Source organism: Hypanus sabinus, chromosome 8, assembly GCF_030144855.1.
Source record: "Hypanus sabinus isolate sHypSab1 chromosome 8, sHypSab1.hap1, whole genome shotgun sequence".
Classification (NCBI taxonomy): domain Eukaryota; kingdom Metazoa; phylum Chordata; class Chondrichthyes; order Myliobatiformes; family Dasyatidae; genus Hypanus; species Hypanus sabinus.
This window is the reverse complement of record NC_082713.1, coordinates 122236362-122250832: the sequence shown is the minus strand read 5'-3', so window position 1 is coordinate 122250832 and position 14471 is coordinate 122236362. Positions and strand designations below refer to the sequence as shown.

At 42.1% G+C, this 14471-nt stretch overlaps 1 protein-coding gene across 1 annotated transcript in view; it reads left to right on the top strand.

Moving 5' to 3' along the window:
* LOC132397664 (cytidine and dCMP deaminase domain-containing protein 1-like) overlaps positions 1-13421 on the top strand; it is a 62277-nt gene extending 48856 nt beyond the window's left edge. The window contains exon 16 of the mRNA XM_059976432.1: positions 8480-13421. Coding sequence (XP_059832415.1) covers positions 8480-8526 — 47 coding nt within the window. The 3' untranslated portion in view covers positions 8527-13421. The remainder of the gene's footprint in view (positions 1-8479) is intronic.
* Positions 13422-14471: the final 1050 nt, after the last annotated feature.

The window sequence follows — 14471 nt, the reverse complement described above, 5'->3', positions numbered from 1 at the left end:
TCATCATGGATAATCTAATTTTCCGCTCAGTCCCAATCTCCTGCCTTCCCCCACCCCCCAACCCCATATTCCTTCATGTGCTGACCAATCAAGAATCTAGCTACCTCTACCTTAAATATATGTAAAAGCTTAGCCTCTACAGCTGCCTGTGGCAAAGAATTCCACAGATTCACCACTCTGCCTATAATTTCCTTTCTTCTGCCTCTCTTTCTTCTTGAAAGTGGCATGACATCTGTAATTTTCCAGTCTTCTAGAACCATTCCAGAATCTAGTGATTCTTGAAAGGTAATTACTAATGCCTCCATGATCTCTTCAGTCACATCTTTCAGAATTCTGGCGTGTACACCATTTGGTCCAGGTGACTTATCTACCTTCAGACCTTTCACTTTCTAAAGAACACCCTCACACACTTCATGCCCCTGGAACTTACATCATACTGCTAGTGTCTTCCACAGTGAAGACTGATGCAAAATACTTACTCAGTTTGTCTGTTGTTACGTTGTCCCCTATTACTATCTCTCCAGTATTGCTTTCCAGCGGTCTGATATACACTCTTGCTTCTCTATTACACTTCATGTATCTGAAGAATCTTTTGGTATCCTCTTTAATATTATTGGCTAGCTTTCTTTCATATTCCAACTTTTCCTTAATGGCTTTTTTTAGTTGCTTTCTGTTGGTTTTTAAACACTTCCCATTCCTCTAACTTTCCTCTAATCTTTCCTCTATTATATGCCCTCACTTTGGCTTTTATATTGGCTTTGACTTCTCTTGTTAGCCATGGTTGCATCATCTTTTCTTTATAATGCATCTTTTCTTTATAATTCTTCCTCTTTGGGATGCATATATCCTGTGCCTTCCCAATTGCTTCCAGGAATTTCAGCCATTGCTGCTTTGCTGTCATCCCTGCCAGTGTTCTTATCCAAACAATTCTGGCCAGCTCCTCTCTTATGCTCTGGTAGTTCCCTTTACTCCACTGTAATACTGATACATCTGACTTTAGCCTCTCCAGTCTATATAGGCCAGTATTTAGTTTGTACAAACGGCAGATTCAGAAATACTGTGCAATGAGACTGTCAGGAAGGACAGGGAAATGATAAGGCAAAATTGCAGTGAGTGAGATGAGTTGCAATGCAAAAGGGATACAGGACTGAAGGTATTATATTTGAATGCACGCAGCATATGTAGCTGATCCTATAGTGTATTTAGAGATTGGGAGGTATAAAGTTGTGAGCACCACTGAGTCATGGCTGTAAGAAAGTTATAGTTGTAAGCTTAACATCAAGGATACACATTGTATTGAAAGTTCAGACAGGTAGGCAGAGGGGACGGTATGGCTCTGTTGGTAAAAAAAAAATGAAAATAAAAATAAAAAATGAAAAATAAAAAAAATGAAATAAAATCATTAGAAAGACGTGACATAGAATTAGAAGGTGAGAATCCTTGTGGGTAGAGTCAAGAAACTGCAAGGGTAAAAAGACCCTGATACGAGTTATACACAAGCCTCCAAACCAGAGCCAGGATGTGGAACTACAAATTACAATGGGAGATAGAAAAGGCATATCAAATGCGCAATGTTACGATAGCCATGGGAGATTTCAATATGCAGCTAGATTGGGGAAAATCAGGTTAGTGTTGGATCCCAAGAGAGAGAATTTGAAGAATGACTGCAAGATGTAATTTAGGGCAGCTTGTGGTTAAACCCACTAGGGAATCAGCTATTCTGGATTGGGTGTTGTGTAATGAACCAGATTTGATTAGGGAGCTTAAGTTAAAGGAATCCTTAGGAGACAGTGATCATTATATGCTAGAATTCACTCTGCAATTTGAGAGGGAGAAGCTAAAGTCACATGTATTGGTATTACAGAATAAAGGGAATTAAAGAGACATGAGAGAGGAGCTGGCCAAAGTTGATTGAAAGAGGTCATTAGCAGGAATGACAGCAGAACAGCATTGGCTGGAGTTTTGGGGAGTAATTCCAAAAACATTGGATAGAAATATCTAAAATAAAGCATTCTGAAGGCAGTGTAACGTTCTCCTTCGCGTGTACTAATAACGCCGAATTCAACGTCGAGATAAACCAGTCAATGAGACCAGATCGCAGTAAGAATAACCATTTACTGTTCACTCTTCACATTAACATATGGTGAAAACTGTTGATAAAACAATACAAGATTGATATAGTATTTGTTCCTTCCTTAATATCACATTTCAATTGTAAATACTTGCAAAGGTGACTATAACTACATTACACTAAGGTGCAGTATACAGGCAGAGTTTACCTGCTCCATTGACTACTTTAAATACACTTCCATGCAAACTATCCGCAACTCTTTAACTAACGAAAGCATAAACATTATCGACCGTCGTTACTTCTAACAGGATCGGCATTAACATCTTAGTTCAATATATCGATTATCTATTAACTTACAGCGTTGCTCTCACTGTGATTTCTCATGCCTGCAAAACAACTTCTGCTCAGGTGTGCCTCGTGGTGAGCCCCCACCCTCGCGCTAATTTCAAACCGGTACTTTCCCACAAGACGCGGCGAAACCGGATGTGACGTCATCGCATGCCGATATATTTTACATGCAATGAATATACTTTAAACACTTCTAATTCTAACTAGAAAATACTATCGAATGAATTACTAAGCAAAAATATTATAAACTAAATAACTGTCATAAAAACAGCACACTCCCCGCTTGACCTTCGTAAGGTCACAATGAGCAGAGTACAAAACTTAGTCTCTTAATCAGTCATTGGGTAGAAGTAGAATAACTTCTGTAACTGGCCCTTGGTAAATTTTCACATCGCCTTGGTCGGTAGTCTTCAATTCGATCTTCCTGACATGTCCATCCCCGCTAGGGAATGTAGCAGTGATTCTGGCCGTTGGCCAGCTGTTGCGGGCGATTCGCTTGTCCCTGAGCAGGACTAAGTCTCCAACTTGAAGATTCCTGCGGGGTTCTGTCCACTTTTGTCTCTGTTGCAACAAAGGTAGATATTTTTGTCTCCAGCAAGACCAGAGCTGATTTGCCAGAGCCTGGACTTGTCTCCATTGCTTTGTGTACAAATCCTTGTCTGAGAAGTCTCCTGGTGGAGGAGGTGTTCCTACCTTCTGTGTAAGGAGCATTGATGGCGAAGGTATGAAGGGGTTTTCTGGGTCAGAAGACACAGGTAGGAGTAATTGTGCGTTTATAATGGCTGTGACCTCTGCCATTAGGGTGCACAGTACCTCGTGGGCCAATCGGGTGCGTTGCTGCATCTCAGGTTTCCTTTTCCGGGTTTTCCGTAAGGACGTGAACCGTTTGACTGCCTGCTCTTTGTTATCTGGTGAGCGCTGGCGTGGTTCTCTGAAGACCTTGGTGTCTTTGGTTTTTAAAGAAATGGTATCTTGAGCTGATTGTGCAAGTTTGTTTCCGTGCTCGGTTTGAACGAAAACTGACTGACCTAGCATCTCGTCGGTTACTTTACGCTTGGTAATGTCTTGTTGTGCTTCCTTAATGCACGGGGCACTCGGGCAGGGTTGAAAGATTGAATGGCGGCCACTCTCTATGAGTGTGTTAACCATCGGTTTGTGTACGACACCGGGGCACACCTCTCCTATCACCACCCAGCCCAGATCCAGACGTTGCGCGAAGGGGGCGTCGAGTGGTCCATTGACCTGCTGCCTAACCTTGTGTACCTGGATAACATCTCTTCCTAATAGCAGGAGTATTTCCGCTTTTGGATCCAGTTCTGGGATGTGTTTGGCGATGTGGTGGAGATGTGGCTGGTGTAGCACCGCACTTGGTGTCGGGATCCCAGTGCGGTTATTCATGATTCCATCGTACTCTAAGAGCAGAGGGAGACAGATGACGACTTTACCATCCAGGGACTCGATCTGGATGCCTTCTGCCTTCCTTCCTTGGGTTTCCATGTTGCCTGAGCAAGTATTGAGGTAGTATGGGAACTGCTCACTCTCAATGTTGAACAATTTAAAGAACTCTGGACTGACTAGTGAGTGATTGCTCTGATCATCCAGAATCACATAGGCTTTGATGGCCTTGTCTTTGGCTCCTTTAGGGTACACCTTAGTGAGGCAGATCTTGGAACAAGAACGGCTTGACTGAGCTTGACCGCAAACTTCTGTACAGTTCGAGCTGACAATTGTTGTCCTGGAGTGAGCCTCTCCCTCCCCGCCGTCCTGTTGTGGGGGTGAAGGAGCGTTGTCAGTTTGCGGTGGACAATCCTTGCTAGGGTCGTTGTTAGTTGTAAGGGCTTCAGTCTTGAGCACTGAGGCGGGTTTAGCAATGTTGAAAACATTCGAAGAGGATCTACTTGGCTTGGTGTAAATCGTACTGCTTCTTGGACCCACGAGGCTAGGGTCGTTTCACTTCTTCGCCTCCCTGCACACAAACCTAGCGAGCAGCTCAAAGGGAGGTGGTTGATTATCGTGCTCTTCCTTGTAATCTAAAGCAACGGACAGCCACCTGTCCTGCAGCCCAAAAGGAAGTTTGTCCACGACTTGTCTAATCCCGAATGGAGTATCTAGGTATACTAGACCAGCTGAGTAGCCATCTTCTTTGGCGCCTTTCATCTCCATCAGTAAATCTCCGAATTCTCTTAACTTAATGTGATCTTTGGCTGACACCTCAGGAAAGTTTCCCAGATGTCGATATAGCGCCGCTTCAATGGCTTCGGGGGACCCATAGTCCTCCCGAATTCTCTCCCACGCTTTGCTTAAGGCTAGTTCGGGTTCGTTGATGTACACTGAACGTATGCGTCTCACCTGGTCGCGTGATTCTTTCCCCAGCCATTTCGCCATAAGGTCCAACCTTTGGGTTGCACTGAGCTGGACTCCGTCGATCGCATTGGTGAATGTGGAGTACCATGCACGGTAATTTTCAGGTTTATCGTCAAACTGGTACAGTCCCGAAGTGACGAGATCCCGTCGTGCTAAATACTGCATCGTGGGATCGGCTGTAAGCGGCATGTGGGCTGGAGAAGTACGTTGGCGCCTATATGACTGAGAGCGCACGTTTCTCATGGAATTTGCCATCCTGGATCCGACCTCCGCGTCTCTTCGCATCGAACTTTGTAAGTTTGGTGTCAAGAAGTATCGGTTGTCAGCTCTTTCATTCTTGACTTCATCACGGAGCCGCGAGGGTATATTTTCTTCCTCGTAGCTGAGGAAGTTATCGAATACGTATGGAGAGGGGAGACGAGCCTGCCTGTCTATTTGATATTGTACATAGTCGCTTGTGCGTTCCAGTCTGGTCCTTTCTAAAGTAGATCTTACTTCGGTCAGATCACGCGACCCTTCAGGTTCTTCTATGTACCCTGCTTCCGCCATGGCAGCTTCTTCTTCTCTTTCTAGCTGCAGCACTTGCAACTCTGTGGATATTTTTGCCATTTCCAACTGGGTTTCGGCTTCTCTGGCGGCCCATTCCTTCTGGGTTTCGGCTTCTCTGGCGGCCTCTTCTCTTTGTCTGGCGGCCCTTTCTTTCTGGATTTCGGCTTCTCTGGCAGCCTTTTCTTTCTGGATTTCGGCTTCTCTGGTGGCCTGTTTCATTTTCAAAACTGCTTCTTGTCTGGCGTAACGCAGTCGCACCTTAGCGGCTTCTGCCTTGGCTCTTGCCTGGGTGGACTTACTTGATGTCGCTCTACTGCCCTTGTCGCTGGGCGCCATCGACTTGATCCCGGATCGAGCTGACATTGCAGCACTTGGAACACCTGATAACGCCTGGGTGGGCTTACTTGATGTCGGTTTACCGCCCTTGTCGCTGGGCGGCGTCGACTTGATGCTGGATCGAGCTGACATTGCAGCACTTGAAACACCTGATAATGCCGCTTTTTCACTGTAACGTTCTCCTTCGGGTGTACTAATAACGCCGAATTCAACGTCGAGATAAACCAGTCAATGAGACCAGATCGCAGTACGAATAACCACTTACTGTTCACTTTTCACATTAACATATGGTGAAAACTGTTGATAAAACAATACAAGATTGATACAGTATTTGTTCCTTCCTTAATATCACATTTCAATTGTAAATACTTGCAAAGGTGACTATAACTACATTACACTAAGGTGCAGTATACAGGCAGAGTTTACCTGCTCCATTGACTACTTTAAATACACTTCCATGCAAACTATCCGCAACTCTTTAACTAACGAAAGCATAAATATTATCGACCGTCGTTACTTCTAACAGGATCGGCATTAACATCTTAGTTCAATATATCGATTATCTATTAACACAGCGTTGCTCTCACTGTGATTTCTCATGCCTGCAAAACAACTTCTGCTCAGGTGTGCCTCGTGGTGAGCCCCCACCCTCGCGCTAATTTCAAACCGGTACTTTCCCACAAGACGCGGCGAAACCGGATGTGACGTCATCGCATGCCGATATATTTTACATGCAATGAATATACTTTAAACACTTCTAATTCTAACTAGAAAATACTATCGAATGAATTACTAAGCAAAAATATTATAAACTAAATAACTGTCGTAAAGACAGCACAGGCAGAATGATGCAATCTTGGCTGACAAGCAAAGACAAAGCAACTTAAAAGCAGTAGAGAGGGCATACGATAGAGCAAAAATTCACAGGGACTGGGAAACTTTTAAAAATCCACAGAAGGCAACTAAAAAAGCCACAAGGAAAAGAAAGATGAAATATGAATGCTAGCTAGCCAATAAAATCAAAGGAGATACCAAATATTTCTTCAGCTCTGTCAATAGTGTTAAAGAGGTGAGAGTAGGTATTGAACAGCTGGAAAATGAGGCTGGAAAGGTAGAAATGGAGGACAAGAAAATGGCGTACAAACAGAATAAGTATTTTGTATTCGTCTTCACTGTGGTAGACACTAGTAGTATGCCGGAAGTTTGAGAGTGTTGGGGCAGAAGAGAAAGCGGTTTTTATTAGTAGGGAGAAGTTGTTTGGGAATCAGAAAGATCTGAAGGACCAGATGGATCAGATGGACCAGGCTTCTGAAAGAGGAAGCTAAAGAGATTATGGAGGCATCAGTAATGATCTTTCAAGAAGCAATAGATTTTTGCATAGTTCCGGGGTACTGAAAAATTACAAATTTCACTCTACTCTTCAAGAAGGGAGGGAGGCAGAAGAAGAAATTATAGGCCAGTTATCCAGACCTCAATGGTGGGGAAGATGTTGGAGTCAATTGTTAAGGATGTGGTTTTTGGGAAACTTGATAGCATGTGGTAAAATAGACCAAAGGCAGCATGGTTTCCTTGACAGAAATCTGGCCTGACAAATTTATTGGAATCCTTTGAGGAAATAACAAGCAGGATACACAAAGGAGAATCAGTGGATGTTGTGTACTTGAATTTTCAGAAGGCCTTTGACAAGGTGCCACACATGAGGCTGTCTAACAAGATATGAGCCCATGGTATTACAGGAAAGATACTAGCATGAATAAAGCATTGACTGGTTGACAGGAGATAAAGAGTGGGAATAAAAGGAGCCTTTTCTGATTGGCTGCCAGTGACTAATGATGTTCCGCAGGGGTTGGTGTTGGGACTGCTCTAGAGGAGAAAGTCCCACTCTATTTGCCTTCTGAGGTTTTTGGGGAATTCCATGTCCCCTGCATGGACTTAAACCCAGTTAATGTTTGGGTGACTGAAATCTTCCACTGTTAACATCTTTAGGGGATTTTCATTTTTCAAAAAATTGTCTATGGATTTGCTATTTTGTCTCCATTGTGGGGGTCTATAGTGCTTTCATGAGAGTGACTGCCTTTCTGATTTTGGTTCAAGCCATGCAGCCTCATTTAATGATCCAAAATCTTCCCTTTGTGCAAATCTAATTGTTTATCAAATATTCCCCCCATCCTTATCTGGCTCCACTGAAAGCTGTTACCACTTTGAAGTTGCTGTCTCTTACCTCTTTAAGTGAAATTTAATGTATCATGGATACATCGCTGCCTACAGCTCATCTGCCTTATTCATTGAGACACACACTCGGCATTTTATGAACAGCCTCTTCCCTCCACTATCAGATTTCTGAACAATTCATGCACCTCACTATTGCAATATTTATTCATTTTATTTCTATTTTAATTTTCTTATTGTCGCTTGTACATTTATGTCATGCACTGTACTGCTATCACAGAATAGCACATTTCATGGCAATGTCATTGATAATAAACCCCATTCTGATTATTCTCTTTGCATTTTAGTAGATACCACAAAGCCCAGTTGGATTCATTATTTGATCTATTTTTTAACCTTTGATCACAAGCCCCACCCCTCAACTTCTACATCTCCCCACACACTCTAAGTGGTTTTTGTTATACAGAGATCCTGAGGAGGCAATGCTCACCTAGTATAAACTTGCTGAGAGGTTGACCAGTGTAATGGCTTCAAGGCACCGTAATCTGAGTGTGTGTTGGGAATAGCTTTTTAAACTGTAAATTTTATTTTTGCAATATGCACAATGAAATACATAACTATGGGACCCTCTCATTTTTGCAGAAGGCTCCAGACGGTGCTTAGTTTATGGACAGGACCCTACTTCATGAAGAATAGAGTGGCGTTCAATGACTGATGCTGGGCAGTGTCAGATCTTACTGCAACTGTGCATTGCAAACATGGCCCTGTTGGAGACAAAGGACAACCATTCAAATCCAGCATCAATCAAGAAACTTCCTCCACAATCCCCTGTAAGCTTTCCAATTCAATGATGTAACCTCTTTAAAATTTTAGACTGAATAATATATTTTTTAGAAAATAAAGAAAGTGGGAAATATGAAAAGCCAGTGAAATGCAAAAGAGAGATTAAGGAAACATTATAGGAGAAAGCAGATCCAAGTGTTCTAATTTGGCTCCAATGCTTACTGGTCAGAAAACAGATCTGGGAAATAGGTGACAGTTCAGGAAAGTAGCTAACTGTCCATCTGAATCCAACCTGATTATTGTAGTGATTCCTTTGCAATAGCTATAATTCTAGTTACAGCTTTTTTTACAAAATACTCATGCAGTGCAAGTAGTTAAAGAATACATGATTTTCAAGGGCAGCACAGTGATACAGTGGGTAGAACCATTACCTCAGAGCACCAGACACCCGGATTCAATCCCAATTGTGTGGGTTTCTTCTGGGTGTTCCAGTTTCCTCCGACATCCTGAGGCATGCAGGTCAGTGCGTTAATTGGTGGCTTGTAAGTTATCCCTAATATGTAGGTGAGGGGTGGAATATGTCGTATGTTGTGGTATGTGGGAATAATAAGAAATGGAATTAACATATGATTATTGTAGCTGGGTGGTTGGTATCAGTATAGACTATGACAATTCATTTCAGACCTCCAAACTGCAATGATTCAGAACCTTGGCATTAGGCTACATCACACAATGGCATATCACCTGCAGTCCAATAGCCTATACAAGCAGTTTCACCGCTTCCTAAAAGGCGTTCTGAGAGCTTCCCTGATCGATGAGTTTTGGCATGATCATCTCTCATGCATCCGACAGGGACTTAGAACTGTTCGAAAAGAGGACCCGTGGTCTTCTGTGGCTGAGTTGGTATATAGGCATCCATTACAAGTACCCACAACCACCTGGTCAGCCTCTCACAGCATTCCTTCCCCCCCCCCCGCAGTAAATTCAATTCCTTTTCACCTAATCCTACTCTCTTCATGGTGTACAGAACTCTTGGGTTCCTGTTGACCTACATTCCACCTTGTTTGTTTTTGTCTGCCGTGATGCACACCAACATTCCCTTGGGCCTCCTTACGATGGCCATTCCGCTTTTTGGAATGGGGAGAAAAGACTCTATTGTAGATAAGAGAGGTAAACCTGAACGTACTTTGGTAGATCACCCTAAACCGACCCACCAAGATTTGGAGTTTTCCACTGCCATAACCCTGGCATCACAATATGACCATGAGTGTGTCAACACACCTCTGGATGAGCCAGAGGCACCTGTGTTTCCTCCACCCATGGCACAAAGGATCCGAATTAGGCAGCTCATCAGAGCTCCAGACAAGCTTACGGTGCTCATTTTAGTGAATTCTGAGGGGGGGGGAGTGGGCTGTGTAGGGTAACATAATTGGGAGAAATTTATATAATTCACAACCACCAACATTGAGTTGGGGTTTCTCTTTAAGAGGCTGGTCTGATGTGATGGCATTACGTAAGGATTTTTAGCACAAATTTTTTTGTTTAGGGTTTTGGAATACAATAAGATGTGTTACGTTTCATTAAGCATAAAACAGCCCACTTCATTTTATTTGCAAAAAGTTACACTGTGACTAAGATGAAACTAAAAGCTCTTTAACTTAATATATTGCAATCGGTGATGGAAGGGGAAAACACGGCATTGGTAATTATGTACATAAGTAATATGAGAACATGTGTGGATCCAACATGTGTGCCCAGCATTCATAATGGGATGTCATTTGGGTTAGCTTTGTACCCTCTGTGTGATTAGAAGCACTTGTACAGTGCCTTGTAAAAGTATTCAGTCCCTAACCCTTTGTACACATAAATGAGCATGACAACCAGAGATGTTGTTCAATTTAACTGAGAATTTTTATTTATGAATCACATGCTCCTTTTTCACAGCAGAGGCCAAAAAAATACAGAAAATAGTAAAGAATGAAAAGCTAAAAATTAAAAACTGAAATGTCAGCAGTTCAAAAGTATTCATCCCCCTTTGTTCAGTACTTAGTTGAACCACCTCTCACAGCTATTACAGCCAGTAGTGTTGGATAAGTCTCCATTAGCTTTGCACAAAGTGATGGAGCAAGATTTGCCCAGTCCTTGCAAAACTGCTCAAGCTGTGCCTGGTTAGTTGGGGAGTGGCAGTGGAGAGCAATCTTGTGGTCTTACCAGAGATCTTCTATCAGGTTAAGATCAGGCCACTCAAGAACAACAACTTTCTTCATTTGAAGCCACTCTGTGGTTGCTCTGGCAGTGTGCTTTGGGTTGTTGTCTGCTGAAAGAATAACTTCCTCCCCAGTTTAAGCTTTCTGGTAGAGGCTAGCATGCTTTTATCCAGGATCTCTCTGTTTATCAGCATTGATCTTCCCATCAATTCTGACCAGATTTCTAGTCCCTGCTGCTGAAAATCTTCCCATAGCATAATGCTACTTCCACTATATTTTACATGTTACCCAGCTGATGCACAGTATTTAATTTACGTCACATGTATTGCTCAGTGTTGAGGCCAAAAAGTTCCACTTCAGCCTCATCCAACCTCAAAATCTTAGAAACATAGAAAACCTACAGCACAATACAGGCCCTTCGGCCCACAATGCTGTGCCAAACATGAGCTTACTTTAGAAATTACTAAGGGTTACCCATAGCTGTCTATTTTTCTAAGCTCCATGTACCTGTCCAGGAGTCTCTTCAAAGACCCTATTGCATCCATTTCCACCAGAGTCGCCGCAGCCCATTCCAGGCACTCACCACTCTCTGCGTAAAAAATTTACTCCTGACATCTCCTCTGTACCTACTTCCAAGCACCTTAAAACTGTTAGCCATTTCAGCCCTGGGAAAAAGCCTCTGACTATCCACACAATCAATGCCTCTCATCATCTTATGCACCTCTATCAGGTCACCTCCAATCCTCCGTCATTCCAAGGCCAAATTAATTAAACCTGTTCTCATAAGGCGTGCTCCCCAATCCAGGCAACATCCTTGTAAATCTCCTCTGCACCCTTTCTATGGTTTCCACGTCCTTCCTGTAGTGAGGCGACCAGAACTGAGCACGGTACTCCAAGTGGGATCTGACTAGGGTCCTATATAGCTGCAACATTACCTCTTGGCTCTTGAACTCAATCCCACAGTTGATGAAGGCCAATACACCATATGCCTTCTTAACCACAGAGGCAACCTGCACAGCAGCATTGAGTGTTCTATGGACTCGGACCCCAAGATCCCTCTGATCCTCCACACTGCCAAGGGTCTTACCATTAATGCTATATTCTGTCATCTTATTTGACCTACCAAAATGAACCACCTCACACTTATCTGTGTTGAACTCCATCTGTCACTTCTCAGCCCAGTTTTGAATCCTTTTGATGTCCTATTGTAACCTCTGACAGCCCTCCACACTATCCCCAATCTTTGTGTCATCAGCAAATTTACTAACCCATCCCTCCACTTTCTCATCCAGATCATTTATAAAAATCACAAAGAGAATGGGTCTTAGAACAGATCCCTGAGGCACACCACTGGTCACCGACCTCCATGCAGAATATGACCCGTCTACAACCACTCTTTGCTTTCTGTGGGCAAGCCAATTCTGGATCCACAAATCAATGTCCCCTTGGATCCCATGCCTCCTTACTTTCTCAATAAGCCTTGCATGGGGTACCTTATCAAATGCCTTACTGGAATCCATATGCACTACATCTGCTGCTCTACCTTCATCAATGTGTTTAGTCACATCCTCAATAAATTCAATCAGGCTCCTAAGGCACTACCTGCCTTTGACAAAGCCATGCTGACTATTACTAATCATATTATGCCTCCCCAAATGTTCATAAATCCTGCCTCTCAGGATCCATCAACTTACCAACTACTGAAGTAAGACTCACTGATCTATAATTTCCTGGGCTATCTCTACTCCCTTTCTTGAATAAGGGAACAACATCTGCAACCCTCCAATCCTCTGGAACCTCTCCCTTCCCCATTCATGATGCAAAGATCATCACCAGAGCCTCAGCAATCTCCTCCCTCACCTCCAGCAGTAGCCTAGGATATATCTCGTCTGGTCCCAGTGACTTATCCAACTTGATGCTTTCCAAAAGCTCCAGCACATCCTCTTTCTTAATGTCTATAGGCTCAAGCTTTTCAGTCTGCTGTAAGTCATCCCTCCAATTGCCAAGGTCCTTTTCCATAGGGAGTACTGAAGCAAAGTATTCATTAAGTACCTCCGCTATCTCTTCCAGTTCTGTAAACACTTTTCCACTGTCAGACTTGATAGGTAATTTTTGTCCTATTATAGTGTTGCACCTGAGGAAAGTTAGTGTAGTAATTACAAAGGGCATGAATACTTCTCAGCTTCATGTGTTTGTTTTTTGTTTTTTAGTAAATTGTTCACAGGTTTTGGAATTTTCCCTTTGATTTGAATGATGTTTTGAGTATAGCTCAAAAATCCTACTTCAATGTATTTCAGATTTAGAAAATAAGACAGTAAAATGTAAAAATAGTTGGGCTGAATACTTCTTCAAGGCACAGTATCTGACAGTACTTAGTTCATCAGAGATGTATAAGGCATAATAGGACAAAAATTACTTCATTCTAAGCAAGCTCCAATATCAATGCCGCATAATGTATAATAAGCCAATGATTGAAAAAATGTGTTATTTCGAATTGGAGTTTTATTCCAGCTGATTTAAAATTTGTGCTTCAATGGCAATTAAAATCTATGATAACGATTTACATTTATGAGGGAAATAAACAAAAACCATTAAAACCATTACCTACAATGATCAAATAGTTGAATGAGTATGAAGTACTTTGTTAAGTTAAATGAGTGGCTCGGTGTGAGTAAAAATCTTCTTAAATGTCTTTTCTTTCAAATGTTGGTCCTTTCCAAAATTATTGGAAGTCTCCTTAAGCTGGAAACAGAAGTATTTTTTGAAGTCCACCTTGTAGGATGGATTTGTATCGCCTTGCTCTAATTTAACCAATGGGAGGGCCCAGTTTGATATAAAATATAACATATGTTGCAAGGAAATCACAATTGTTGATAATGTAGGTCGTGGTCCCAATATTGAATAATACTGAGTTCAGGAAAGAAAAAGCTGTAAGGGTATGGAAAATGTAGGAATACAATGGGTAAGCAAATAAGGAAATCAAAAACATGGAAAATACTAGCAATTAAAACTGAAGAAAAACTAGATATGTTTCATCAGGACAGAAACTGGGAGGGGAAACAAAAGAGTGACCCATGTATGGAGAGGGAGGATGTGGGCAGGGTTATTAAGGAATATTCTACAAGCTCTCTTCAAATAAATGGAGAGTGCACTTGAAGTATTGGAAGAGATAGAAGAAATATTGAGGAATTTTGGGTCACCTGATAAATGACAGGTCTGGATATCAGATTAAGCAAGGAAGGAATTTCCGTAGGCTCCTGCCATCACTCTTAATCATTCCTGGCTATGGATGTTGAAGTGTTTAAAAAGGAGACAAGCTAAATAATCAACTTTTGTGATGGGCAAGTTTTTGTTGAAAGTTCAAAGTAAATTTATCAAAGTACATATATGTCACCATATACAACCCTGAGATATGTTTTCTTGCAGGCTTATTCAATCAATTCATAACAGAATAATAACCATGATAGAATCAATGAAAGACCACACCAACTTGGGGATTCAAATGGCATGCAAAAGACAACAAACTGTGCAAATACAAAACAAAGAAATAATACTAATAAATAAATAAGCTATACGAGGGTGATTGATAAGTTCGTGGCCTAAGGTAGAAAGAGTCAATTTTAGAAAACCTCGCACATTTATTT